Source organism: Taudactylus pleione, unplaced genomic scaffold (genome assembly GCF_031769625.1).
Source record: "Taudactylus pleione unplaced genomic scaffold, aTauple2 ptg000646l, whole genome shotgun sequence".
Classification (NCBI taxonomy): Eukaryota; Metazoa; Chordata; class Amphibia; order Anura; family Myobatrachidae; genus Taudactylus; species Taudactylus pleione.
In genome coordinates, this window is record NW_028285048.1 from 265,095 (window position 1) to 291,870 (window position 26,776).

At 48.8% G+C, this 26,776-nt stretch overlaps 2 protein-coding genes across 4 annotated transcripts in view; one reads left to right on the forward strand and one right to left on the reverse strand.

The window, feature by feature from the left end:
• FAM204A (family with sequence similarity 204 member A) overlaps nucleotides 1-9,683 on the forward strand; it is a 47,049-nt gene extending 37,366 nt beyond the window's left edge. Inside the window, exons 6-7 of the mRNA XM_088455225.1 lie at nucleotides 8,447-8,556; nucleotides 9,118-9,683. Of these exons, the coding sequence (XP_088311351.1) occupies nucleotides 8,447-8,556; nucleotides 9,118-9,169 (162 nt within the window). The 3' untranslated portion in view covers nucleotides 9,170-9,683. The remainder of the gene's footprint in view (nucleotides 1-8,446; nucleotides 8,557-9,117) is intronic.
• A 1,739-nt stretch (nucleotides 9,684-11,422) lies between these two features.
• The window catches only part of LOC148478898 (uncharacterized), a 219,021-nt gene continuing 203,667 nt past the window's right edge, over nucleotides 11,423-26,776 (reverse strand). For 2 of the 3 annotated variants that reach the window (XM_088455229.1, XM_088455228.1), the window contains exons 15-23: nucleotides 23,327-23,468; nucleotides 19,792-19,872; nucleotides 19,392-19,475; nucleotides 19,092-19,199; nucleotides 18,861-19,013; nucleotides 18,084-18,209; nucleotides 14,935-15,112; nucleotides 13,848-13,934; nucleotides 11,423-12,370 (exon numbers count right to left, since the gene is read on the reverse strand). In XM_088455229.1, the coding sequence (XP_088311355.1) occupies nucleotides 12,273-12,370; nucleotides 13,848-13,934; nucleotides 14,935-15,112; nucleotides 18,084-18,209; nucleotides 18,861-19,013; nucleotides 19,092-19,199; nucleotides 19,392-19,475; nucleotides 19,792-19,872; nucleotides 23,327-23,468 (1,057 nt within the window). In that variant the 3' untranslated portion in view covers nucleotides 11,423-12,272. The remainder of the gene's footprint in view (nucleotides 12,371-13,847; nucleotides 13,935-14,934; nucleotides 15,113-18,083; nucleotides 18,210-18,860; nucleotides 19,014-19,091; nucleotides 19,200-19,391; nucleotides 19,476-19,791; nucleotides 19,873-23,326; nucleotides 23,469-26,776) is intronic. The other variant, XM_088455230.1, reaches the window with a different exon arrangement.

Here is a 26,776-nt window from a genome sequence, read left to right on the forward strand (position 1 = left end):
GCATAGAACGTTCCGCTAAGTGCTGTAGAGGCACGAGGTGTATAGGATAATATAATGTGATGGTAGGATGGGCGCCATAGTGACACATGGATACATAGAATGTTCCGCTAAGTGGTGTAGAGGCACGAGGTGTATAGGATAATGTGATGGTAGGATGGGTGCCATAGTGTCATACGGATACATAGAACGTTCCGCTAAGTGCTGTAGAGGCACAAGGTGTATAGGATAATATAATGTGATACATAGAACGTTCCGCTAAGTGCTGTAGAGACACGAGGTGTATAGGATAATATAATGTGATGGTAGGATTGGCGTCATAGTGTCACATGGATACATAGAATGTTCCGCTAAGTGCTGTAGAGGCATGAGGTGTATAGGATAATATAATGTGATGGTAGGATGGGCGCCATAGTGACACATGGATACATAGAATGTTCCGCTAAGTGGTGTAGAGGCACGAGGTGTATAGGATAATGTGATGGTAGGATGAGCGCCATAGTGTCACATGGATACATAGAACGTTCCGCTAAGTGCTGTAGAGGCACGAGGTGTATAGGATAATGTGATGGTAGGATGAGCGCTATAGTGTCACATGGATACATAGAATGTTCCGCTAAGTTCTGTAGAGGCACGAGGTGTATAGGATAATATAATGTGATACATAGAGCGTTCTGCTAAGTGCTGTAGAGGCACGAGGTGTATAGGATAATATAATGTGATACATAGAACGTTCTGCTAAGTGCTGTAGAGGCACGAGGTGTATAGGATATTATAATGTGATACATAGAAAGTTCTGCTAAGTGCTGTAGAGGCACGAGGTGTATAGGATAATATAATGTGATGGTAGGATGGGCGCCATAGTGTCACAGGGATACATAGAACGTTCCGCTAAGTGCTGTAGAGGCACGAGGTGTATAGGATAATATAATGTGATGGTAGGATGGGCGCCATAGTGTCACAGGGATACATAGAATGTTCCGCTAAGTGCTGTAGAGGCACGAGGTGTATAGGATAATATAATGTGATACATAGAACGTTCCGCTAAGTGCTGTAGAGGCATGAGGTGTATAGGATAATATAATGTGATGGTAGGATGGGCGCCATAGTGACACATGGATACATAGAATGTTCCGCTAAGTGGTGTAGAGGCACGAGGTGTATAGGATAATGTGATGGTAGGATGGGTGCCATAGTAGCAGAACGTTCTATGTATCCGTATGACACTATGGCACCCATCCTACCATCACATTATCCTATACACCTCGTGCCTCTACACCACTTAGCGGAACATTCTATGTATCCATGTGTCACTATGGCGCCCATCCTACCATCACATTATATTATCCTATACACCTCGTGCCTCTACAGCACTTAGCAGAACGTTCTATGTATCCGTATGACAAGTGCTGTAGAGGCACGAGGTGTATAGGATAATATAATGTGATACATAGAACGTTCTGCTAAGTGCTGTAGAGGCACGAGGTGTATAGGATAATATAATGTGATACAGAACGTTCCGCTAAGTGCTGTAGAGGCACGAGGTGTATAGGATAATGTGATGGTAGGATGAGCGCCATAGTGTCACATGGATACATAGAACGTTCCACTAAGTGCTGTAGAGGCACGAGGTGTATAGGATAATATAATGTGATACATAGAACGTTCCGCTAAGTGCTGTAGAGGCATGAGGTGTATAGGATAATATAATGTGATGGTAGGATGGGCGCCATAGTGTCACATGGATACATAGAACGTTCCGCTAAGTACTGTAGAGGCACGAGGTGTATAGGATATTATAATGTGATGGTAGGATGGGCGTCAGTGTCACATGGATACATAGAATGTTCCGCCAAGTGCTGTAGAGGCATGAGGTGTATAGGATAATATAATGTGATACATAGAACGTTCCGCTGTGCTGTAGAGGCATGAGGTGTATAGGATAATATAATGTGATACATAGAACGTTCCGCTAAGTGCTGTAGAGGCATGAGGTGTATAGGATAATATAATGTGATACATAGAACGTTCCGCTAAGTGCTGTAGAGGCACGAGGTGTATAGGATAATATAATGTGATACATAGAACGTTCCGCTAAGTGCTGTAGAGGCACGAGGTGTATAGGATAATATAATGTGATACATAGAACGTTCCGCTAAGTGCTGTAGAGGCACGAGGTGTATAGGATAATATAATGTGATACATAGAACGTTCCGTTAAGTGCTGTAGAGGCACGAGGTGTATAGGATAATATAATGTGATACATAGAACGTTCCGCTAAGTGCTGTAGAGGCACGAGGTGTATAGGATAATATAATGTGATACATAGAACGTTCCGCTAAGTGCTGTAGAGGCACGAGGTGTATAGGATAATATAATGTGATACATAGAACGTTCCGCTAAGTGCTGTAGAGGCACGAGGTGTATAGGATAATATAATGTGATACATAGAACGTTCCGCTAAGTGCTGTAGAGGCACGAGGTGTATAGGTTTTCATACTTTACTGAGTAATTTCTTGCCGAGGAGGCAGTAACTGGAGCAGGCTGATAACCCTTTGCTCTGGGGCACAGTTTGCCGAGTGCTTTAATCCGGTTCCTGTCCTAATAGGTGAAGCTAATTTGTGCTGTATAACATTTCTAAGCCCTTAAATAGCATCTTGGAAGCATCAGCTTTGATGGAGGTGGAACAGAGCCAGAGACACACATAACCCTGTCTCAGGACGGATCTGCAGGCTTGTAAGCGCCAGTCTCTGCCCGGGAACGTGGATGCGGCCGCCCGAAGAGATTGGTACCCAGGGCGGATGCAGGCTCAGGAGATGCTCCGACCCACTTGACGCTGGCTGTAACCTTGCAGGCTCCCTGATCCCCATCTGGCGGGATCCTCGGCTGAGAGATTACATATCGGCCAGCGTTTAAGGCACAACATGTTATCACACCACGCACAGCAGAGCATTGTTTGCCTGGGGTCCTGATTAAGAGTCTGAATGGTAAATCTGCACACAAAGCTCTTATCCCCTCTGACCAAACACCCCGGATAAGTGATTGACGCTGGATGTTTGTTTATTTAGCGCTATAAAGCCGGGATAATTACACGCGTTGATTACATGCAGCCGGTTTAGGGCAGGAATGGGGAGTTGTTCCTGTACGTTACCTGGATAGTCCTATGTACTGTACATCCGTACACGGTGTCCCAGCAGGAGGGGATTAGCACTGCCGCTCTCAGACAAGGCCATTAATGCCATGTGAAGTGTGCCCGGCTTTCTGCGTGGCGGGGTCAGGTGTGCCCTGCGTACGATCGGCTGATAGACGCGGGGGAAGCCTGCAGAACATTCAGCGTTTCCTATGGCTTCAGAGACGCAGCAGATTTGGCGGCTACAAGTCTCATTAAAGCAAAACAATGCTCGGTTTATACTGTACTGAAGTCACATTAATCAGCATGTTTTCTCTTTTAATTAAAACCATTTTAGTAAATTAAAGCCCACAGCAAAACACATATATAATTTGTTTGTAATTAGCTCCTAATTGGTGGTAGTTGGAGCTTAGCACCCTAGCTTTCTTTCTTCCTGATTGCCATTTTATTAGCAGGATACTCATTAATTAATCTTTTTTTTCTAATTAGCTTATAAAACTGTTGATGGCACATTATTGTAAATGTGATTTTAAGTTCAAAGCGTGTTAATAAGCTTTCTTACTCCGAAGAAGAGAGATAAAGAAATAGCTGAAAACACCAGTTATTGTATTCCAAACTCTGTCACTGACGAGGGGACCGCATGCAACACGCGTGTATCTGCCAGCCCTGAACATGGGCGCTACATGTACATGCATGTCTGTGCCACAGAGACCACCTGTAATGTTCTAACCGCATCCATGGTGGCACCACTTCCCTGTGCAGAACCCCCCGCAGCACCAGAGCTGTCTGACCTCATCGGTTCTGCTATCCTAGGACTAGCCACATCCATGGTTGGACCACTTCCCTGTGCAGAACCCCCCCAGCAGCAGAGCTGTCTGACCTCATCGGTTCTGCTATCCTAGGACTAGCCTCATCCATGGTGGGACCACTTCCCTGTGCAGAACCCCCCCCAGCAGCAGAGCTGTCTGACCTCATCGGTTCTGCTATCCTAGGACTAGCCACATCCATGGTGGGACCACTTCCCTGTGCAGAACCCCCCCCAGCAGCAGAGCTGTCTGACCTCATCGGTTCTGCTATCCTAGGACTAGCCGCATCCATGGTGGGACCACTTCCCTGTGCAGAACCCCCCCCCCCCCCCAACAGCAGAGCTGTCTGACCTCATCGGTTCTGCTATCCTAGGACTAGCCGCATCCATGGTGGGACCACTTCCCTGTGCAGAACCCCCCACAGCAGCAGAGCTGTCTGACCTCATCAGTTCTGCTATCCTAGGACTAGCCTCATCCATGGTGGGACCACTTCCCTGTGCAAAACCCCCCACAGCAGCACAGCTGTCTGACCTCATCGGTTCTGCTATCCTAGGACTAGCCGCATCCATGGTGGGACCACTTCCCACTTTCCCCATACCTCTTAGATTGTAAGCTCATTTGGTCAGGGCCACCCCATGGCATTGTGGGTAGCTTGCTGGCATTACTCTCGGTGTACAGCTGAGTAATATGGGGGCACTTTGCAGATAGAGGGTGAGATGATTTTGGATGGGTGACTTGAAACTTTTCTCTAAACCTTTAACACAAAATGACATTGAGAAGCGGCTCTTCTGTTGGCGCCGTGCTGTAGATTGACACGTAGACATTATCAAGGAGAAGGGGACACTGGTCTCCCACCCTCTTATTGGCTTACGGACGCAGCGTGAGAGCCAGAACACACAAATAATAGTGCTCAGCGGTCACCGCGCTTCCATCTAGTGATGTCACCATATGATGTCACATAGTTTCCGGCTGGTGGTCAGAATTACCATGAGATCTGCTGCTCTTGTACTCGCTCGCTGATAGGCGGTAAACTGAAAACTTTGCTAATACAAGAGCTACACCCTAGCTGCAAGAGGTGGGCCATCCATTAACCCTCATTAGAACCACAAATGGCATTTCCGAGCATGTGGCTGCCAGCCTGGCTGTGGCTTGGCGTGGCTCTCTCTGTAATGATGCTGGTTATCCAGTGCTGACAGATTAGACTGCCCCCTGGAGGTGACTGTGCATGGCGCTCTTACAGCTATTGTATCTCTTGAGGTTCTGATTCTCTGTAGCTGCGGTTTAGTTTTGCTTTATGAGAGTATGCTGTTTGTCAACCTACAGGGGGGCAGCAAAGAGAACAATGTCCATCTCCCCTCCCTCTGCTGGCTCCTTGGACATTGACAGCGTAAATCTTACTCTTATGGTTGATAATGGACAGTTTGTTCCCTCTGCTTCCTCTGGAGGTTGGCAACACGCAGCTTGCAACCACTGCTGGATTTCTGGTGATTGACGGTGACACATTTCTGGCTCTTTATCAGTTGAGAGCATGGGGCTCGCTTGCAGCTTCTGCTTACTCTCTGGAGCATGACCACGTATGGTTCTCTTCCTCATTTGCTGGCTGCCTGGAGCTTTGGCGATTTGCTTTCTCCTTCTGCTGCTTCTCTCACACGCTCCCCCTGCTGGCTGCCTGGAGCTTTGGCGGTTTGCTGCCTCCCTCTGCTGCTCCTCTCACACACGCCCCCTGCTGGCTGCCTGGAGCTTTGGCGGTTTGTTGCCTCCCTCTGCTGGTCCTCTCGCAAACACTCCCCCTGCTGACTGCCTGGAGCTTTGTCGGTTTGCTGCCTCCTTCTGCTGGTCCTCTCACACGCTCCCCCTGCTGACTGCCTGGAGCTTTGTCGGTTTGCTGCCTCCTTCTGCTGGTCCTCTCACACGCTCCCCCTGCTGGCTGCCAGGAGCTTTGGCGGTTTGCTGCCTCCGTCTGCTGGTCCTCTCACACACTCCCCCTGCTGGCTGCCTGGAGGTTGGCAGTTTGCTTTCTCCCTCTGCTGGTCCTCACACGCTCCCCCTGCTGGCTGCCTGGAGCTTTGGCGGTTTGCTTCCTCCCTCTGCTGGTCCTCTCGCACACGCCCCCTGCTGGCTGCCTGGAGCTTTGGCGGTTTGCTGCCTCCTTCTGCTGGTCCTCTCGCACACGCCCCCTGCAGGCTGCCTGGAGCTTTGACGGTTTGCTTCCTCCCTCTGCTGGTCCTCTCGCACACTCCCCCTGCAGGCTGCCTGGAGCTTTGTCGGTTTGCTGCCGCCCTCTGCTGCTCCTCTCGCACACGCCCCCTGCTGGCTGCCTGAAGCTTTGGCGGTTTGCTGCCTCCTTCTGCTGGTCCTCTCGCACACGCCCCCTGCAGGCTGCCTGGAGCTTTGACGGTTTGCTTCCTCCCTCTGCTGGTCCTCTCGCACACTCCCCCTGCTGGCTGCCTGGAGCTTTGTCGGTTTGCTGCCGCCCTCTGCTGGTCCTCTCGCACACTCCCCCTGCTGGCTGCCTGAAGCTTTGGCGGTTTGCTGCCTCCTCTGCTGCTCCTCTCGTACACGCCCCCTGCTGGCTGCCTGGAGCTTTGGCGGTTTGCTGCCTCCCTCTGCTGCTTCTCTCGCACACGCCCCCTGCTGGCTGCCTGGAGGTTGATAGTATGCTGCTTGCTGTACTCATATCTTGTTTTCCCATATATACAGTATTGTGTAGGAGTAGAGTGAGGGGGATGATGGGAGAGGGGTTTTGGAGGAAGTGTAACAAAAATTGAAAATTGGATAAAAACTGAAAATGAATAATGTCATATTACTAAAAAGATGAGGGGGTAATTTGTGCCGAGTTTTTGCTAATTTTCCTCAAGCCTCAGAATAAGGGTCTGTCACCCATTCTGTGCACCAGGCCTGTCAGCGGCAATGATCCATGAAATAGTCTGCCGCTGGCTTTGTTCTGATAAGAATGAACAAATCTGCACAAAGCCGGCTCCCGGAATCTCATCTTCATACATGCTTTGCAGTTTAAAGGAAATAAGCTGTTTGCTGACTTGATTAATCAGACAATTGAGGGCTTTTTTTTTTGTCGCTTTGATCTTTGCGGTCTCCAAGGTAACGCGGTTGACACTAATGTTGAGCTCAAGTTAAGACAATCAGAAATTGTCGACATCACAAACATTGTGATGAAAATAAAAAGCGTTCCTTTATTTTGAAGACCTCCTGGCATCTGTCTATGAAGGTTTGTAACCTGGGAACACTATAAGTTTCCGATTCTCCAGCCAGCGGGCATTCCCTTACTGCGCCCTGTGTGGACGCGGCGCTCGGTAACGTCTCTGCTCCGTGAAACGCTCTCTGTTTGCGAATGTGAAAGTGTGACTTCCAGCATTGACCCATTGAGACGTATGAAATAGTAGCTGGTATATCCCTGTGTGTATTTCACAGGCCAGCAGAAAGGGGACCCAGTGTTGTGATATATTACAAGGCGCGGCCATTGTGTCTCTCTCAGATGATTTACACACTTTAAACCTGTAAAATTGAAAGGAATTTAAAGGAGAGAGAAGAAAAAAACCTCCCAAATCCGGCTGCGTATTGGCTGGAGGTTGCGCTGCTGCCTTTACAAATCTTCTAAGTGGCTGTAAAGATGATCGCCTCGAGGGAACAGCCAGGACCGGCTTCTGAAACCAGCTAAAGCCCTTATCTTATATCCAAGCAAAGTACCATTAATCTTTTTGAAAGACCTTTTTATGGCTTTTAATATAGCCCAAATTAGAACATTTTACACCCTTGGTTCCTGAAATATAGCGATAAAAAGCCTTTAGAGCTTAGTTTTCCTGACTGCGGGCTCGGACCAATTTCCAGTTCTTTGCGATAATGTTTAGACACCTTAATTAAAATGCAGCAAAATACTGGATGTTCCGTGTGAGAAGTGCCGCGGATTTTCTACAAAAGAACTTGTTTGTATTCTGTATTGTATATCTCCGGTCTGTATGGGCGCAGATATATCCTGGCGCGGTGAAGAGGTGACCGCCAGGAGGGGGGGGGGGGATATTAATGCATCATTCTGACCGTCGCTCATTAACCCACTAACTCCCACTGTGGCTCGTGTGTCGCTCTCTGTTACTGGAAGTCTCTGGGTTCTGCCAGGGTCTGCGCACTTCTGGGACGTATCTGTACCTCGGAGGCCCAGATGGTAAAGCAGCGAGTGAGCACATAGTAATTACCATGGAACCTGAATTTATTAACATTTTACGTGTTTGTGTGTTATTGGAAATGGCCCTAACTGACCGATGATCAGAAAATAGACCTTCGGATTTGTTGTTCTTCAGACGTGGCCAAAGTAACGGGGGATTCATGCTGATAAAAAGCCCATTTTCCCGGGTGATTATTAGGCCCTGCCCACTTGTGTAATGGCGGAAGCACTCTTCTGTTCTACCCTCAGCCCCAGGTACTGCCACCCTCAGCCCCAGGTACTGCCACCCTCAGCCCCAGGTACTGCCACCCTCAGCCTGTGTCTCCTCTCTTACAGATAGCGGTGAAGATCACCAAAGCTGTGTCCTGTCACAAGTACGTGAGCGCCAAGGAGGAGCAGGAACCCTGGCAGGAGAGTGAGAAGAGGCGCAAGCCGATGGCCTGGGGGTGAGGACCATTCGCAGACCATGTGACGCAGGCCTTGTGGCACATCTGATGTAGAGCTCATAGCACCCGTGACCAGGGTGACGCATATCTTATAGCACATGTGACATGCAAGACAGATCACCTAGCGCGTGACGCAGGTAACGGAGACCTCCTAGCGCGTGACGCAGGTAACAGAGACCTCCTAGCGCGTGACGCAAACCTCCTAGCACGTGACGCAGGTAACGGAGACCTCCTAGCACGTGTGACCTGAATGACGCAGACCTCCCAGCACGTGTGACCTGAATGACTCAGACCTCCTAGCACGTGATGCAGGTAACGCAGACCTCATAGAACATGTAACCTGAATGATGTAGCCCTTATAGATCACTGTAAGTGGTGCATACATGTGACAGGTGTTGTAGCCCTTATAGATCAGTGTAAGTGGTGCATACATGTGACAGGTGTTGTAGCCCTTATAGATCAGTGTAAGTGGTGCATACATGTGACAGGTGTTGTAGCCCTTATAGATCAGTGTAATTAAACCTCTGATTAACCACTTACGTTCTAGTTTTCTATTTTCAGGTTTGAGGCCAAGAGAAGATGGGAAACCAAAAGCAACATGGGGTACATGTAACGGGAGCAGCGCTGCTGTGCATACTCCAGTGCCCTGAGCGCACGTGTGCAGCAGATAATTACACGCCGTCCCCGGTGGATATGCTGAAGATTTGCGCACATTTATGGTATATTGTGCTGCTACTTACCCTCCCACAATCCAGATATTCCCAACCGTGGCCGACATGGGTGTGGCCTCTATCAATGGGTGTGGCCTCTATCAATGGGTGTGGTTTGTCCAAACATATTGTGACCTTTATTATTATCGTACTGTCCATGGAAAAATGCTTTGTCAGCCATGTTGTGTTTTTCTATACCAAGGTATGGAAACTGTTATATATATATATATATATATAACTTCCAGCTTTCACTATGACAGAGATCTGAGCTGGAGTGGGAGGGGCGCAGTACAGAGATCTGAGCTGGAGCGGGAGGGGCGCAGTACAGAGATCTGAGCAGGAGGGGGTGCAGTACAGAGATCTGAGCTGGAGCGGGAGGGGCACAGTACAGAGATCGGAGCGGGAGGGGCGCAGTACAGAGATCTGAGCAGGAGCGGGAGGGGCGCAGTACAGAGATCTGAGCAGGAGCGGGAGGGGCGCAGTACAGAGATCTGAGCTGGAGCGGGAGGGGCGCAGTACAGAGATCTGAGCTGGAGCGGGAGGGGCGCAGTACAGAGATCTGAGCTGGAGCGGGAGGGGCGCAGTACAGAGATCTGAGCTGGAGCGGGAGGGGCGCAGTACAGAGATCTGAGCTGGAGCGGGAGGGGCGCAGTACAGAGATCTGAGCAGGAGCGGGAGGGGCGCAGTACAGAGATCTGAGCGGGAGGGGCGCAGTACAGAGATCTGAGCGGGAGGGGCGCAGTACAGAGATCTGAGCGGGAGGGGCGCAGTACAGAGATCTGAGCGGGAGCGGGAGGGGCGCAGTACAGAGATCTGAGCGGGAGCGGGAGGGGCGCAGTACAGAGATTGGAGCGGGAGGGGCGCAGCACAGAGATCTGAGCTGGAGCGGGAGGGGCGCAGCACAGAGATCTGAGCTGGAGCGGGAGGGGCGCAGCACAGAGATCTGAGCTGGAGCGGGAGGGGCGCAGCACAGAGATCTGAGCTGGAGCGGGAGGGGCGTAGTACAGAGATCTGAGCAGGAGGGGCGCAGTACAGAGATCTGAGCTGGAGCGGGAGGGGCGCAGTACAGAGATCTGAGCTGGAGCGGGAGGGGCGCAGTACAGAGATCTGAGCTGGAGCGGGAGGGGCGCAGTACAGAGATCTGAGCTGGAGCGGGAGGGGCGAGGTACAGAGATCTGAGCTGGAGCGGGAGGGGCGCAGTACAGAGATCTGAGCTGGAGCGGGAGGGGCGCAGTACAGAGATCTGAGCTGGAGCGGGAGGGGCGCAGTACAGAGATCTGAGCAGGAGCGGGAGGGGCGCAGTACAGAGATCTGAGCAGGAGGGGCGCAGTACAGAGATCTGGGGTGCAGGGAAGCAATTTCTACTTACAGAACTCGTGGTGATAAACTCTGAGCCATCATATTTACATCTAATCCTGTAAGAAATCCATCAATTATTATTATTGTGTCAGATCAGAGGAGGCTTCAATTATAAATAATAAATTTTTTTTTATATTAAATCAGTTTCTAAAATTATAATCTAATCTCTGTAGACATACAAACACCTCTTCTCATACTCTTGTGAATGAGCCCCGGTCATCTCCCGATACTACAAGTGTTACTTAGAAGGAAGCGCCACATTTAACCGTCTCGTAATCTGTTTGGAAATGACCATAATAGATATTACAGCCCAGCGTCAGTATTGTGTATAATGTGTTATGCTGGATCTCCCTGGTGCACAGTAGAATGTAAATGACACATTACTGGAGCAGTTCTATCTAACGTACCTGTCTTATGTCTACAAGAGGCTGTAGCGGGCGGAATTGCCCCGGGGTAGTCTACCAGCTTTCTGGCCATCCTTGTATACTGCAGCCAAAAAAGATAGACGTCCACCTGCTAATGGGGACTATCTGTGCTGTAATTGGGTGTAAATGATACGTCTGCTGACTGGTTCCTGTAACAGCCCCTAAATCTGCCCCAGCTGCGTTCTTCTCTGTACGTATCTGTGTTTTCTCTTCCTATACAGGTCCTGCGTTTCTGTCCTATTAGCTATTTTCTTAGGATTACAAAGCAAGTAAATGTATTGCTGTAATAAGTACAGTCTACACTACATCTGCACCATCCCTGCGCTAACTGGCGTCGTACTTTATCTTGTGTCTCTCTGAAGATCTGGCATCTAGATACTGTCCTTAAAGTCTCACTACTAATGTATGACAGTGGTATCGTATTATAGTAACATAGTTCTGGTTACATGGCGCCTTCTCTTGGTTACGTCACCTGCCATCTAGGTAATGAGCCCCACTGCCCCAGCATGTTCTCTAATTGTAGAGTTTGGTTGAAGTTGTATCACATAGGATTGTGTAGGCCTTGGACTCTACTTTCCAGTGTGGGGTATCTGCAAATAGTGTTTCTATTCTGGGAATGACTTGAGAGATCCTGGGGCCTAATGGTCCTCTCCCGAACTCAGGACTGCACCATGTGCATATCGTCAATGTATTTGACCTGTTATCCGCAGTCGGCCCACCATCGAATTCACCTCAGCCCATACATCCAACTCTTGCAAAACCAGTGGCGTAACAATTCGGTGGTGAACTTTCTTGTAGGCATATTATTATCCGCAACCCATGGCTGTGGTTATGGAACCTCCTGTTCTATAATGACTTTGATATTATGAATGTTGTGTAATGGGATATCCGTATCCATGGGGACACAGTCCTAGTGCATTATATCATCTTCCCCCCCGGGGGGGTAGGAGAGAGGAGGAGTAAAGATACCAAAGGCCTAGAACAACAAAATAGCAACAGTCCACTCTTGGATTATTGAGACGACTACACGGCTTTAATTATTGGTTGTTCTATTCCATCGTTCTGTAACAGGATGATATTTATCTGGGAAAAATCGAGGGGCTGGTTATGAAGTCTCCTTTTTGATCCCTGTGTCCTCTCAGAGCTGTCTAGTTCTGGTTAGATGGCTTCACAACTGGGGCCACTCCGAAATAGGAGCAGTTTGGGTGGTGGTGGGACCTGGTCATTGTCTGCTACTCTTCAGAACCTGGAGTATTTGGTGGAGAATTTGCAGGTCACTGATGTCCTTCCCGTATTCTGTCTCTTTACTAACTTTATTTCCTGTAAAGATATTAATCACTGTTACATATTTATAAAGTTGAGTTTATTTATAACCTGTTGAATATGAATTAAAGGGATCATGATTTTATTTACATGTCTGTCTAGGATGACGAGATGGTTTATGCCTCTGTGGAGTGTGAGTGGCCAAAGATATATGTAATTAAGGGCTTTATCGCAGAAGAACAAACCGCATCAGAGCTGGGGAAAGGGGAGTCTGAGGAGCTGCATCCATTGAGTAAAAAGGAAATCAACCTCTGTTACCTGCAGGCTATTCTGTGCGGAGAGAAGATTGGTGGCAGCAGAGGTTGATGTGGCAATGGGAATAGATGGAGCCAGGCAGAGAGATGACCCACAGATGGGATGGTAGGACCGGCAGGGGCATAGCTTGTTGCAACTCTGAAGGAAGTTATTGAGAGAGGAAACTAGTTCTAGGATAAGATTCCACTATTGTGTCCGCTCCCAGGTCTAAAAAATTTGTGAACCTTTTTAACTTTCTAAATTGTGGCATACATCTGGACCGACTTATTTTCAGATCACCATCTAAGAGAACCCAGTAAACCAAATAACACTGAAAGGGATTTTTTCTTTTTATCAAAGTGTGAAAAAAAATATAAGTGATCCAAATACAATTTCTTGGTTGGAAACAGCATGCGAGTCTTTAGTATACAGAGTCTCTGGTGTGGCTCTCCTGAGCAGCAAGGTCTCCATCTTACATTTAGGGTAATTGATCAGTCCCCGCACACTGGCTTGGAGGAAATTTGGCCCATGGCTTTTTATACAACTGCTTGATCTCATGGTGGGCTTTCTTTCAATGACCCCCTGCTTCAGGCCCTGCCACAACATTTCTAGCAGCTGAAGTGCTGGACGATGACTTGGCAATTCCAAAACTATTTTTGTAGACTGACTTGGATGGTTGGGGTTGCTGTTCTACTCTAAGACCTTCCTGCTGGTCATCCTCAGTCCAGATACCCTGACATTCTACTACATAAATCTGCTGGAACATCCCAGAGTTCATAGCAAACTGTCCTGTTTGGAGGAGTTGTGGCCAATGCCACGTGGGTGTGGACACTCCTACACCATCTGCCCCAATGCCACGTGGATGTGGACACTCCTACACCACCTGCCCCAATGCCACGTGGGTGTGGACACTCCTACACCATCTGCCCCAATGCCACGTGGGTGTGGACACTCCTACACCACCTGCCCTAATGTGGCTCTAAACAAGTAAAGGTAGAAAAAAAATGCATAATTTTGCGAGGAAAGTAGAGATGCAATTGTAATAGTGGATGCTTACACGATATAGTCCAGCAGCTTGTGTCTGTCACTGGAGAGAGCGCCTTGGAGTGAGGTTATTAGCGCCGGTCACTGGGGCGAGCGCCTTGGCGTGAGGTTATTAGCGCCGGTCACTGGGGCGAGCGCCTTGGCGTGAGGTTATGAGTGTCTGTATTTGTGAAGGACACGGATGTGCACTACTCACCCTCACCTGTAGGTATATTCTCTGCACCCTTATGGTGACTGCACACTGAGCCCTTTTTGTCTCGCTGAAGCTCACACGCTGTTATTTCTGAAACTGGACATTAAGGAAAATGCAGAACGTGGAGGAGACCCCCTGGGTGGGGGAGGGGTGCGAATTTGTTATCTATGTGACGGTGATTCATGTACAATGGCAAAAGAACTGGCCTACACTGAAGGTAAAAAAGAAAATCCACCAAAAACATATCTACATAATAAAAGCAAATGGTGGTCAGAGATATCTGTGGTAATTGACCGCGGTGCCCCCAGGGGAGGGCGATTCTGAGATATCTGTAGGTGGTAATATAATCGCCCTCCCCCGGGGGCACTGCGGTCAGAGATATCTGTAGGTGGTAATATAATCGCCCTCCCCCGGGGGCACCGCGGTCAGAGATATCTGTAGGTGATAATATAATCGCCCTCCCCTGGGGTTGCATAAAATCGGATTTAATAAAAAAATAAAAAACTGATTGATTTAAATATAATTTAAATTAAAAATCCCTTTTTAAATAAACGTTTAAAAATTTAAAACGTTTACTTAAAAAATCCTATTTAAATCCAAAAAAATCTGATTGAAATCAAATAAATCCGTTTTTGATTTTTTTTTAAAATCCGATTTCTATGCAACCCTGCCGGGGGGCAACGTGGTCACAGAATTCTGTATGTGGTAATATAATCACCCTCCCCTGGGGGCAGAGATTTCTGTGGGTGGTAATGTACCCAGCTAAATGCCCCACTTCATCCCAGCTCCATGTTAGCATTTGTGCTGCATAGTGGTGACTGTACCCCCAGTCTGTCCCTGGATTTGCTCTGCGGTGACTGTACCCCCAGTCTGCCCCGGGATTTGCTCCGCGGTGACTGTACCCCCAGTCTGTCCTGGGATTTGCTCCGCAGTGACTGTACCCCCAGTCTGTCCCGGGATTTGCTCCGCAGTGACTGTACCCCCAGTCTGTCCCGGGATTTGCTCCGCAGTGACTGTACCCCCAGTCTGTCCCGGGATTTGCTCCGCAGTGACTGTACCCCCAGTCTGTCCCTGGCCTATGTCAGGATACGTGCTGCTTTGTGGAGGGGAATCAGGCAGCTGCCAGATAGAGCTGCAGAGCGCTGGATGAATGACTGAATCTGCGTCTTGTTTCTCAGAGGACTCTGCTGTTCCAGTGCCCCTGACAGCTCATCTACAGTGAGATAGACAGCACGAGTCTTGGAATGTGTAGACAGCACATCTTCACACTGGGAAAGAGACAGTAAGAGACTGGTCAGAGACTTATTACAGGAGTGATTATTATTGGTTGAGTCCTCGTGGAGAATAGCGCTAGGTAAACATGAGCGATTTATTCCTATAGTGTTGTTTGATCAGACGCATCCATCCCGGCTCCACTGGAGGAGCTCACAGCTTTCACCTCTCTACTGTTCTTAAGGGTTAAAGCGCACAACCCCCTCCCAGAGTTACTTCTGATACCAAGTGGTTGCTGCCCGGACCATGGGGTTGCTGTAATATTCCTTTTATCAGGGACACATGAATGACTCCTGATCCGCACTAAGCTGCACACACCTGATGTCTCAGCTCCTGGAGCTCTCCTGTAAGCTGGTACCACGAAAGGCCGGTTCCCTGCCTGATCCCTGCACCGGACTAGAACAGCCATCACACAGCTACTGACACTGCTGAACCCAAATTTAGGAATCAACCCTGCCAACCTCATGGCTATCACTCTTGCCACTCCCGATCTCCTGTGCCCCCTGAAATGCCAGATCAGTTTGTAACAACCTGGCATTCACCCATGAGCACTTTATCTCTACCACTCCTAACCACATCACCATCACCCTGTCCGATAACATCAACTTTCTGCTAATTCATTGAGGCGTCTCTCTCCACACCCCTCATCCTGGTGATCAACACCGTGATGGCATCGTAGTCCTTCACTTCTGCTGCACCTTCCATGTCTACCCACTCAATCCTACCTCTGCCCGCAAGAAGACTATCCATCTTTTCCACCCTCTTCTCCTTTGGTGTGGTCATCTACTGTCCTCCTGGCGACTTCTTCCACTTTTAGATATAACTTTGCCGCCTGACTGCCCCACTACATCTCCTCCGACTTTCTCTTATCCAGGGTAACTCCCAAAAGTCAACCCTGTGGATGTCTCTGCTTCTAGGCGGCTCTTCCTGCTTTGCTCATTTGACATCACCCAACGGATCTCCTTTCAGTGGCATGACTTAATCTTCTCCCACTGCTGTGACATCTCTAACTTCTGACCACTAGCTCTGCCCCTTTCTCATCATTGGTCACCAGCCTCTCTTATCTCCGCCCTCTTATGTGCTGACCAAGCTGTCTGATACTACAACTCCACCCTCCCATCCCCTTCTGACTCCACTACCCCACCATCACTATCAGACTACATCGGACTGCCCACCAACCCTGACTCAAAACTCGCTGGCTACTTTCATAAATGCTTCCTCACAGCTCAATGGTACCGGAGTAAATAACACACTCTTGCTAATAATGTCCATTAAAAATTCATGCACTCTTCTCACAGCTCTGCCCTACTTCATGCTAAACTGTCTTACTTCAAATCCATTACCTCCTCCCAAACATCTGATCCACACAACCTCTTTGCAACCTCCCTTTGCTTTTGCCCTCCGCATTGCCAACTCCCTAGTCTTCCTTCCCCTGTCTCATTGGGGATGAAGTTCACATTGTCCTCTCTTCATGTCCCACCTTCACCTGTCCCCTTGACTCCATTCCCTCCAACCTCCTCCACTCCCTCTATTCTGATGCTTGCTCCCATCTTTTCAACTTGTTCTTCTCTTTGGGCTCTTTCCCCTTCTTCAAACATGACCTAGTCTTACACATCCTTACTAAACCCTGTCCCATTTTCTACCTCTACCTTCCCACATTCCTATCCTCACATTCCCTGCGTGACCCTATTAAATCTGGATTTCATCTCCATTCCATTGAAATTGCCCACACAATGGTCAATAATGACCTTCTCACCACCAAATCGAAGTGTCACATCTCTGCCCTCATGTCTGCTGCCTTACACACTTTACACTCTCCACTTCATCGGCCTCCATGAGTCCGTCCTCTATTGCTTCACTTTCTGCCTCACCAACTGCTCTTTTCATGTCAGACTCCAACTACTCTCCCTTCCTCTACCTGTAGGTGTCCCCCAAAGCTTTGCTTTAGCCCCCATCTCTTCTTCCTTGGAAATTGCATCATCTCCATTGCTTCATCCCTGATGCCATCAAAACTCACATCCACGTCCTCAACATTTCCCACCATGACAACTGTAACCTCCATCCTGGCCTCCCTCATACCTTCCTCTCCCCACTTCAATCTCACCTTAACACTGCTGTTACTCTCCCACTGTCGGTGTCTGTCTACAGTGATTCCCAACTTCGGTCCTCAAGGCACACGAACAGTCTTGGTTTTAGTGATGTCCATGCTTAATCACAGATGGTTAAATTAAAATAACTGAAATATTAATCGTCACCTGTGCTCAATTATGGCTATCCTTAACGCACACTAACAGTCCAGGTTTTGAGGACTGTAGTTGGCAAGCTCTGGTCTACTCCCTCTGCAACTTGCTCCACTGGCTCCCTATCTCATTCAGAATCCAATTTATACTCTGAACCTTCACATACAAAGACCTTAATCACTATCTACTGTACATATTTCTGTCCTCACTCCTGTCACCTTCTGCTCTTACTCTAACCACCTCATCTCTATTCAGTTCCTCTCACACCCACCTCAATGACATCTCTTGAATGCAGGCAGCAAGAAGTCACAGACTGAGCGTTATATAGTGGGAGGAGCTAGGTCCCCAGCAGCACAGAGTATATCAGGAGATGAGTGATGTGTCAGTGAGGACAGGGCTGCATGTGACAGGGGCAGTGACATGATGTGAGGAGGGGAATGGAGGCAGCAGGAAGTCACAGACTGAGAGTTATATAGTGGGAGGAGCAGGCTCCCCAGCAGCACAGAGTATATCAGGAGATGAGTGATGTGTTAGTGAGGACAGGGCTGCATGTGACAGGGGCAGTGACATGATGTGAGGAGGGGAATGGAGGCAGCAGGAAGTCACAGATTGAGAGTTATATAGTGGGAGGAGCAGGGTCCCCAGCAGCACAGAGTATATCAGGATATGAGTGGTGTGTTAGTGAGGACAGGGCTGTTGGCCTAATTGAACACATTTGCCTACTTACCTCTGTGATGAGGGGCTCTTTGTGCTGCAGAATCAGGTGTAAGATAAACCCCATGACAGAGGGGGGAGACACAGATCTCCCACTATAGGAAGTGAACTCCAGCACCAGACTGTCCCATTCTGTTTCCTTCCAGAAGAAGAAGAAGCATATTTGTATAATGATAACAAAATAATATAATATACAATGATATACCAAATACATTTGTGAGGTAAACACAAGCGTCCGCCACTTCTGACATCACAGATTATACTGTTCTCACTCCCCAGCTGCTTATTGCATCTCGTGCTTTCGCTCACTGGCCGCTGTAACGTTCTGCTACATACAAGGTGCCTGCAAACCGGTGACAGTATGCCCGTGTCAGATGAGAACGCTTAATGCTGCCCACCTGCTGAAATAACAATAGAACAGGCAGAAAGATGTCTATAAAGAAAGGAAGTTGTGCCAATGTTACAGTATATATATCAGGCACCTATAGGCCCTGAGGTCCCTGTGACCAGATGACATGTTAGGAGGCCCAGAATTATATTGGGCTACATGAAGGTAGATGATATCTGTAGTGTGATGCTGTCAGTCCCTGAGAGGAAGCTCTGTGGGGGAATTTCCCATGAATGTCACCATCAGTAGCCATGACGTACCTCATGGAGTGATGGGTGTCCCAGAAAGCAGTGGTGTGTAGGGTGGTTGATGTGGGAGAAGAGACGGATGGCTTGTAGCTTGTGCTACGTTATCTCATGAGCGTAGTGTGGCTCCCACGGTGTTTGGGCCATGCAGTCTTACCTCTAGAAATGGGTAATGAGTGTGGAGGAAGAGCTGGAACTGGTCCATGTCTGATAATGGACACAAGGCCACCATCTCAGCCTGCAGGAGAACATAGCTCAGTATTGTGGGATCCAGATCACCCTGCAGCACCAAGCTCAGGAGGAACACCACCTAGAGAAATGGCAACACCAAAACATTCAGCCCGTGCATTCCACAGCATTAACACTATACTGCCAGATATAAAATTACCTGACTATCAGAAGAATATCTCGATACAGCAGCCAAATAGTCCTGGAGTCCACGAGAGCTTATATCCTCATTCACATAGCGTTTCCTGAAGAATTCCCACACCGTCTCCTACCAGAAACATTACTGATCAGCTAAGGGGAATAGACACATTTCTGTGAAATAACAGGGAGGACAGTCCCTGATCTACGGACCTATGTGCGCACAATATGATGGGTATATAGGGGACATAATGCACTATGGATACATATGTACTATGTGCTCAGTGTAAGGGCTGTTTGGGTTCATGGTGGTGGTCATTACCTGTATGTGGAGACTCTGTGACGTCCCCTCCAGCTGACGGATGACAGTAACGATGAGTTGTTGTGTAAGAGAGACGCACATGTCCTGAAGTAGATGTTATGGGAAATGGTCACTTCTGTCCTGTGATCACAGATTCTATGAGCAGAATCATTTTATAACATACTGATCATTAGGAAACTAGCTCCTTGGTGCAGCACAGGTGTCAGTGCATACACCAACCTCATATATCCAAACCCGTCATTGTGGTGCCCTGATATTTTCCCCTAGGACATATATAGCTAAATATCAAAGTGGGGATATTATCATCATCATCATTAAATGTCACATTATAGACGTGTCAGAGAACAAAGCACCAATCTTCCCATCACTCCCCCCACATATCATATTAGTACATAGCTACCAGAGATATCACCCGGGGGACGTCTCTCCTCAGCTGTAACCTCTTCTCCCAGTCCCTCTCCAGCTTGTGTACATCCCCGGCCTGTAAATGAGCACACAGAACAATCACCCCTATTCCTTAGGTGACAATTCTCCCAACACTATTTATTTTCCATCATTTAAATAGCGCAGACATCAGTCCCTGTGCCAGCGGAGCTTACACTCTATATTCCTCACCATGATTACACACGTGACCTGATTCAGAGATTACGCCATGGCGATATTTATGAAAACTGAGTGATTCTTTGCCGTACATGCGTGAAAGCCGTACTGCACAACGCATATCCATCGCTGTGTAATTACGCTCGCACAGAGGATTCAGGCAGTCAGCGTTTGGGGGAGGTAATGGGAGTGGTTAGGCAGCCGCAGGCGTATCTGACTGTTTAAACGCTGTTTCATGGGCGTGCATAAATTAACCACTGCGATCTCCTACGCAGCCTGAGAGCGCTCAGCGTGACAGGAGAGACTCAGTGTATGAGACAGCTTCAGTCAGCAGGTGCACGGCGGCCCGATCGGTGTCCATGTTACTCCATCATGACCTCAGTGCTGGGAGGCGGTAATGAACCCTGGCACTGGGATATGTTGTCGTCCTGAGTCTCGCACAGTAAATTCAGATACAGTGTATCCCTTTCTTCCATTGTGTGTTGGGCCCAGAAGATTAAATCATCTCTACTTCCCGCTCAGATGACTGTTTAGTGAAAATAAACATTGACGCCCCAAAGTTACCAGTGTCATGGACAGAACCAATATACTGACACCTACAGGCGGAAAAGGGAAGTGATGGTCAATGTCTCCTTTAGTCCTAGAGCTGGGCATAGCCTGATGAATACACAGAAATAAAGGAAGCAGGAAACCCACACACAGCACTGCAAAAGGCCCTTCTACACGGAGACGTACCAGAGAACGCTGTGCATGCACCCTGATCACTATATCACACGGAGACGTACCAGAGAACGCTGTGTGTGCACCCTGGTGACTATCACACAGAGACGTACCAGAGAACGCTGTGTGTGCACCCTGGTGACTATATCACACGGAGACGTACCAGAGAACGCTGTGTGTGCACCCTGGTGACTATATCACACGGAGACGTACCAGAGAACGCTGTGTGTGCACCCTGGTGACTATATCACACGGAGACGTACCAGAGAACGCTGTGTGTGCACCCTGGTGACTATATCACACGGAGACGTACCAGAGAACGCTGTGTGTGCACCCTGGTGACTATATCACACGGAGACGTACCAGAGAACGCTGTGTGTGCACCCTGGTGACTATATGTGTGCACCCTGGTGACTATATCACACGGAGACGTACCAGAGAACGCTGTGTGTGCACCCTGGTGACTATATCATACGGAGACGTACCAGAGAACGCTGTGCGTGCACCCTGATCACTATATCACACGGAGACGTACCAGAGAACGCTGTGTGTGCACCCTGGTGACTATATCACACGGAGACGTACCAGAGAACGCTGTGTGTGCACCCTGGTGACTATATCACACGGAGACGTACCAGAGAACGCTGTGTGTGCACGCTAGCGACTATATCACATGGAGACGTACCAGAGAACGCTGTGTGTGCACCCTGGCGACTATATCATACGGAGACGTACCAGAGAACGCTGTGTGTGCACCCTGGTGACTATATCACACGGAGACGTACCAGAGAACGCTGTGTGTGCACCCTGGTGACTATATCACACGGAGACGTACCAGAGAACGCTGTGTGTGCACCCTGGTGACTATATCATACGGAGACGTACCAGAGAACGCTGTGTGTGCACGCTAGCGACTATATCACATGGAGACGTACCAGAGAACGCTGTGTGTGCACCCTGGTGACTATATCATACGGAGACGTACCAGAGAACGCTGTGTGTGCACGCTAGCGACTATATCACACGGAGACGTACCAGAGAACGCTGTGTGTGTACCCTGGTGACTATATCACACATAGACATACCAGAGAACGCTGTGTGTGCACCCTGGTGACTATATCACACGGAGACGTACCAGAGAACGCTGTGTGTGCACCCTGGTGACTATATCACACGGAGACGTACCAGAGAACGCTGTGTGTGCACGCTGGTGACTATATCATACGGAGACGTACCAGAGAACGCTGTGTGTGCACGCTGGCGACTATATCACACGGAGACGTACCAGAGAACGCTGTGCGTGCACCCTGGTGACTATATCATACGGAGACGTACCAGAGAACGCTGTGTGTGCACCTTGGTGACTATATCACATGGCCAGAAATTGCCACAAATCAACACATGACTTTGTCAATGGCAGCAGACCCTACATTGTGCTGCAATGAGAAGAGGACACCTCCAGGACTTAGAACTTGTACCTTTGCCTCTCTCTCCTCACTCCCACATTCTCTCACCCCCTTCCTTCACTGCTGTCTCTTCACTCCCTCTTCCACATTCCCTCTCTCCCCCTCCTCTCTTTGCCTCACACCCCCCTCCCTTTGTCACTCTCCCTCTCCTCCCTTTGCAGCTCTTTCCTCACTCCCTCTCCCACACACCTGTTTGCTGCTTTTTCCTCATTCCATAGCCCACATTTTCTATTTCCCAGTTCCAGGTGTGATATCTCCAGATGATCCGCCTCTGCTCCTGTGCTTCCTACCAGAGAACCAGACGTTGTTCTCACTGCCATGACTGTGGGACTCACCTTTTCCCGGGCTTCCTACTACAGGAAAACCAGACGTTGTTACTCGCTGCCATGACTGTGAGACTCACCTTCTCCCAGGCTCCCTACTGCAGGAGAACCAGACGTTGTTACCCGCTGCCATGACTGTGGGACTCACCTTCTCCCAGGCTTCCTACTACAGGAAAACCAGACGTTGTTACTCGCTGCCATGACTGTGAGACTCACCTTCTCCCAGGCTCCCTACTGCAGGAGAACCAAACGTTGTTACTCGCTGCCATGACTGTGAGACTCACCTTGTCCTGGGCTTCCTACTGCAGGAGAACCAAACGTTGTTACTCGCTGCCATGACTGTGGGACTCACCTTGTCCTAGGCTTCCTACTGCAGGAGAACCAGACGTTGTTACTCGCTGCCATGACTGTGGGACTCACCTTCTCCCAGGCTCCCTACTACAGGAGAACCAGACGTTGTTACTTGCTGCCATGACTGTGGGACTCACCTTGTCCTAGGCTTCCTACTGCAGAAGAACCAGACGTTGTTACTCGCTGCCATGACTGTGAGACTCACCTTGTCCTGGGCTTCCTACTGCAGGAAAACCAGACGTTGTTACTCGCTGCCATGACTGTGAGACTCACCTTGTCGTAGGCTTCCTACTGCAAAAGAACCAGACGTTGTTACTCGCTGCCATGACTGTGGGACTCACCTTGCCCCGGGCTTCCTACTGCAGGAGAACCAGACGTTGTTACTCGCTGCCATGACTGAGACTCACCTTGCCCCGGGCTTCCTATTACAGAAGAACCAGATGTTGATACTCGCTGCCATGACTGTGGGACTCACCAAGAACCAAACTTTGTTACTTGCTGCCATGACTGTGGGACTCCCCTTGTCCCAATGTCCGTGACTGCCAACTGCTGCTGATTGGATTTCAGAGGTGCCCAGGGTCGTGTGCATCATATCAGGGTGCACCATGCTCACTGCACTGTAAGAGAAGTGAAATATGGCGATCCATCAATATATACATCTCACAGGTGACCGTATACAATATATCCGGGGATCCCTGTGCACACTGTTTACAACACTTGTGGTTCCACAGTCTGGTGACAGTATCTCAAGCCCAGGTCTGACAGGTGACAGATTGGTAGGTGGGGTCCAGCAAGAGGAAGTACATTCGCTCAGTCAGAAAAACGCGGTCCTCAATACACCCCAACAATTCAGGTGTTAGAGATATCCATGGTTGAGCACAGGTGGGTAAACCAAATTGACTGAGGTACTAATTAAGGGCCTGATTCACTAACAATCGCAACTGCGAATGCAACAGCGAATGCAATGCAACAGCGATTATGCATGCAGTTCAAATGCGATAGTATGCTAATTCATTGCGATCGCTATATCCTCACAGCACTAGATAAGGACGCCCACTTTACCTTACACCCATCCGTAATGTTTAGCAAGACTGGGAAACCATCGGTACAATAGAGTACCATCGCAGCCTCACGCACAATTACACAAGGTCAGACCTCTCGTCTGCACAGAGGCGCCCATCTCCGAGGTTTCACATCCGCACAGAAGCGCCCATCACCAAGGTCTCACATCCGCACAGAGACAACCACGCTCCCCCCGCAGCCTGACCCTAACGCTCCCCCCGCAGCCTGACCCTAACGCTCCCCCCGCAGCCTGACCCTAACGCTCCCCCCTGCAGCCTGACCCTAACGCTCCCCCCCGCAGCCTGACCCTAATGCTCCCCCCCACAGCCTAACCCTAATGCTCCCCCCACAGCCTAACCCTAACGCTCCCCCCCGCAGCCTAACCTTAACGCTCCCCCCCGCAGCCTAACCCTAACGCTCCCCCCCCCGCAGCCTGACCCTAACACTCCCCCCCCCCCGCAGCCTGACCCTAACACTCCCCCCCCCCCGCAGCCTGACCCTAACGCTCCCCCCCCCGCAGCCTGACCCTAATGCTCCCCCCCCCGCAGCCTGACCCTAACGCTCCCCCCCGCAGCCAGACCCTAACGCTCCCCCTCGCAGCCTGACCCTAACGCTCCCCCTCGCAGCCTGACCCTAACCTCAATACTTACCATCGGGATGTCAGTGGTCGGGATGCTGGCGCCGGGATTCTGTTTGGTGTAGGGAACATTACTACATTGCTATATATCAGTGGTTCCGGCGCCCTAGAATATCAGGACTGTTGTCATGGCGCCTCTAAGTTTAAGTTTGTTATTGACGAATTCAGAAGAAAATGTAGTGAAGTTGTGAACCCCTGCAAGTGTCCCAAGGCACCCCCTGCAAGTATCTCGAGGTACAAGGCACCCCTGCAAGTATCCCGAGGTACGAGGCACCCCTGCAAGTGTCCCGAGGCACCCCAGGGTGCCACGGCGCACAGTTTGGGAACCACTGCTATATATTATAATTCTATTTTTTGTGGCAGCATATTACACAGCACATTTGTGCATTGTATGTAGGTGTATGTAGGGGCATTGTACAGTATGTAGGGCATTGTATGTAGGGGCATTGTATTGTATGTAGGGGCAATGTGTGTCAAAGCTGTACACTTTGTATGCAGTGCGTGCGCAATAACATGCTAACCCGCAGGAGGCGTTGTGTGTAAATTGTCGCCAGATTTTGTGATCCGATAATATGTCCGTAGGTGCAGCATTGGATTAATCTACATGACCATCTGAGTACATGTGTGTGTGTCACTGTGTGTTCATTCATACATGTCATTGTGTGTGTCATTGGGTATGTACATGTGTATATACATGTGTGTGTGTCATTGTGTATGTGCATACGTGTCATTGCTATGTGCACGTGTGTATGTGTGTCATTGTCATGTGCACGTGTGTGTATGTGTGTCATTGTTATGTGCATACGTGTGTGTGTCATTGTGCATGTGTCATTCTTTTGTGCACATGTGTGTATGTGTGTCATTGTTATGTGCACACGTGTGTGTGTGTCATTGTGTATGTGTCATTCTTTTGTGCACATGTGTGTATGTGTGTCATTGTTATGTGCACACGTGTGTATCTGTGTCATTGTTATGTGCACACGTGTATGTGTCATTGTTATGTGCACACGTGTGTGTCATTGTTATGTGCACACTTGTGTATGTGTGTCATTGTTATGTGCACATGTGTATGTGTGTCATTGTTATGTGCACACATGTGTATGTGTGTCATTGTGTATGTGCATACATGTGTCATTGTGTATGTGTCATTGTTATGTGCACACGTGTGTATGTGTCATTGTTATGTGCACACATGTGTCATTGTTATGTGCACACAGGTGTATGTTTATCATTGTTATGTGCACACGTGTGTGTCATTGTTATGTGCACACTTGTGTATGTGTGTCATTGTTATGTGCACACGTGTGTATGTGTGTCATTGTTATGTGCGCACGTGTGTTTCTGTGTCATAGTTATGTGCAGATGTGTGTGTCATAGTTATGTGCACGTGTGTGTCATAGTTATGTGCACACGTGTGTGTGTGTCATTGTTATGTGCACGTGTGTCATTGTTATGTTCACACATGTCTGTGTGTCATTGTTATGTGCACACGTGTCTGTCATTGTTATGTGCACACTTGTGTATGTGTGTCATAGTAATGTGCACATGTGTGTGTGTCAGTTATGTGCACACGTGTGTGTGTGTCATAGTTATGTGCACACGTGTGTGTGTGTCATTGTTATGTGCACGTGTGTCATTGTTATGTTCACACATGTCTGTGTGTCATTGTTATGTGCACACGTGTCTGTCATTGTTATGTGCACACTTGTGTATGTGTGTCATAGTAATGTGCACATGTGTGTGTGTCAGTTATGTGCACACGTGTGTGTGTGTCATAGTTATGTGCACATGTGTGTATGTGTGTCATAGTTATGTGCACATGTGTATGTGTGTCATAGTTATGTGCACATGTGTATGTGTGTCATAGTTATGTGCACATGTGTATGTGTGTCATAGTTATGTGCACATGTGTGTGTGTCATAGTTATGTGCACATGTGTGTGTGTCATAGTTATGTGCACATGTGTGTGTGTCATAGTTATGTGCATGTGCGTGTGTGTCATTGTTATGTGCGCACGTGTGTGTGTGTCATTGTTATGTGCGCACGTGTGTGTGTGTCATTGTTATGTGCACGTGTGTGTGTGTCATAGTTATGTGCACGTGTGTGTGTGTCATAGTTATGTGCACGTGTGTGTGTGTCATAGTTATGTGCACGTGTGTGTGTGTCATAGTTATGTGCACGTGTATGTGTGTCATTGTTATGTGCGCACGTGTGTGTGTGTGTCAT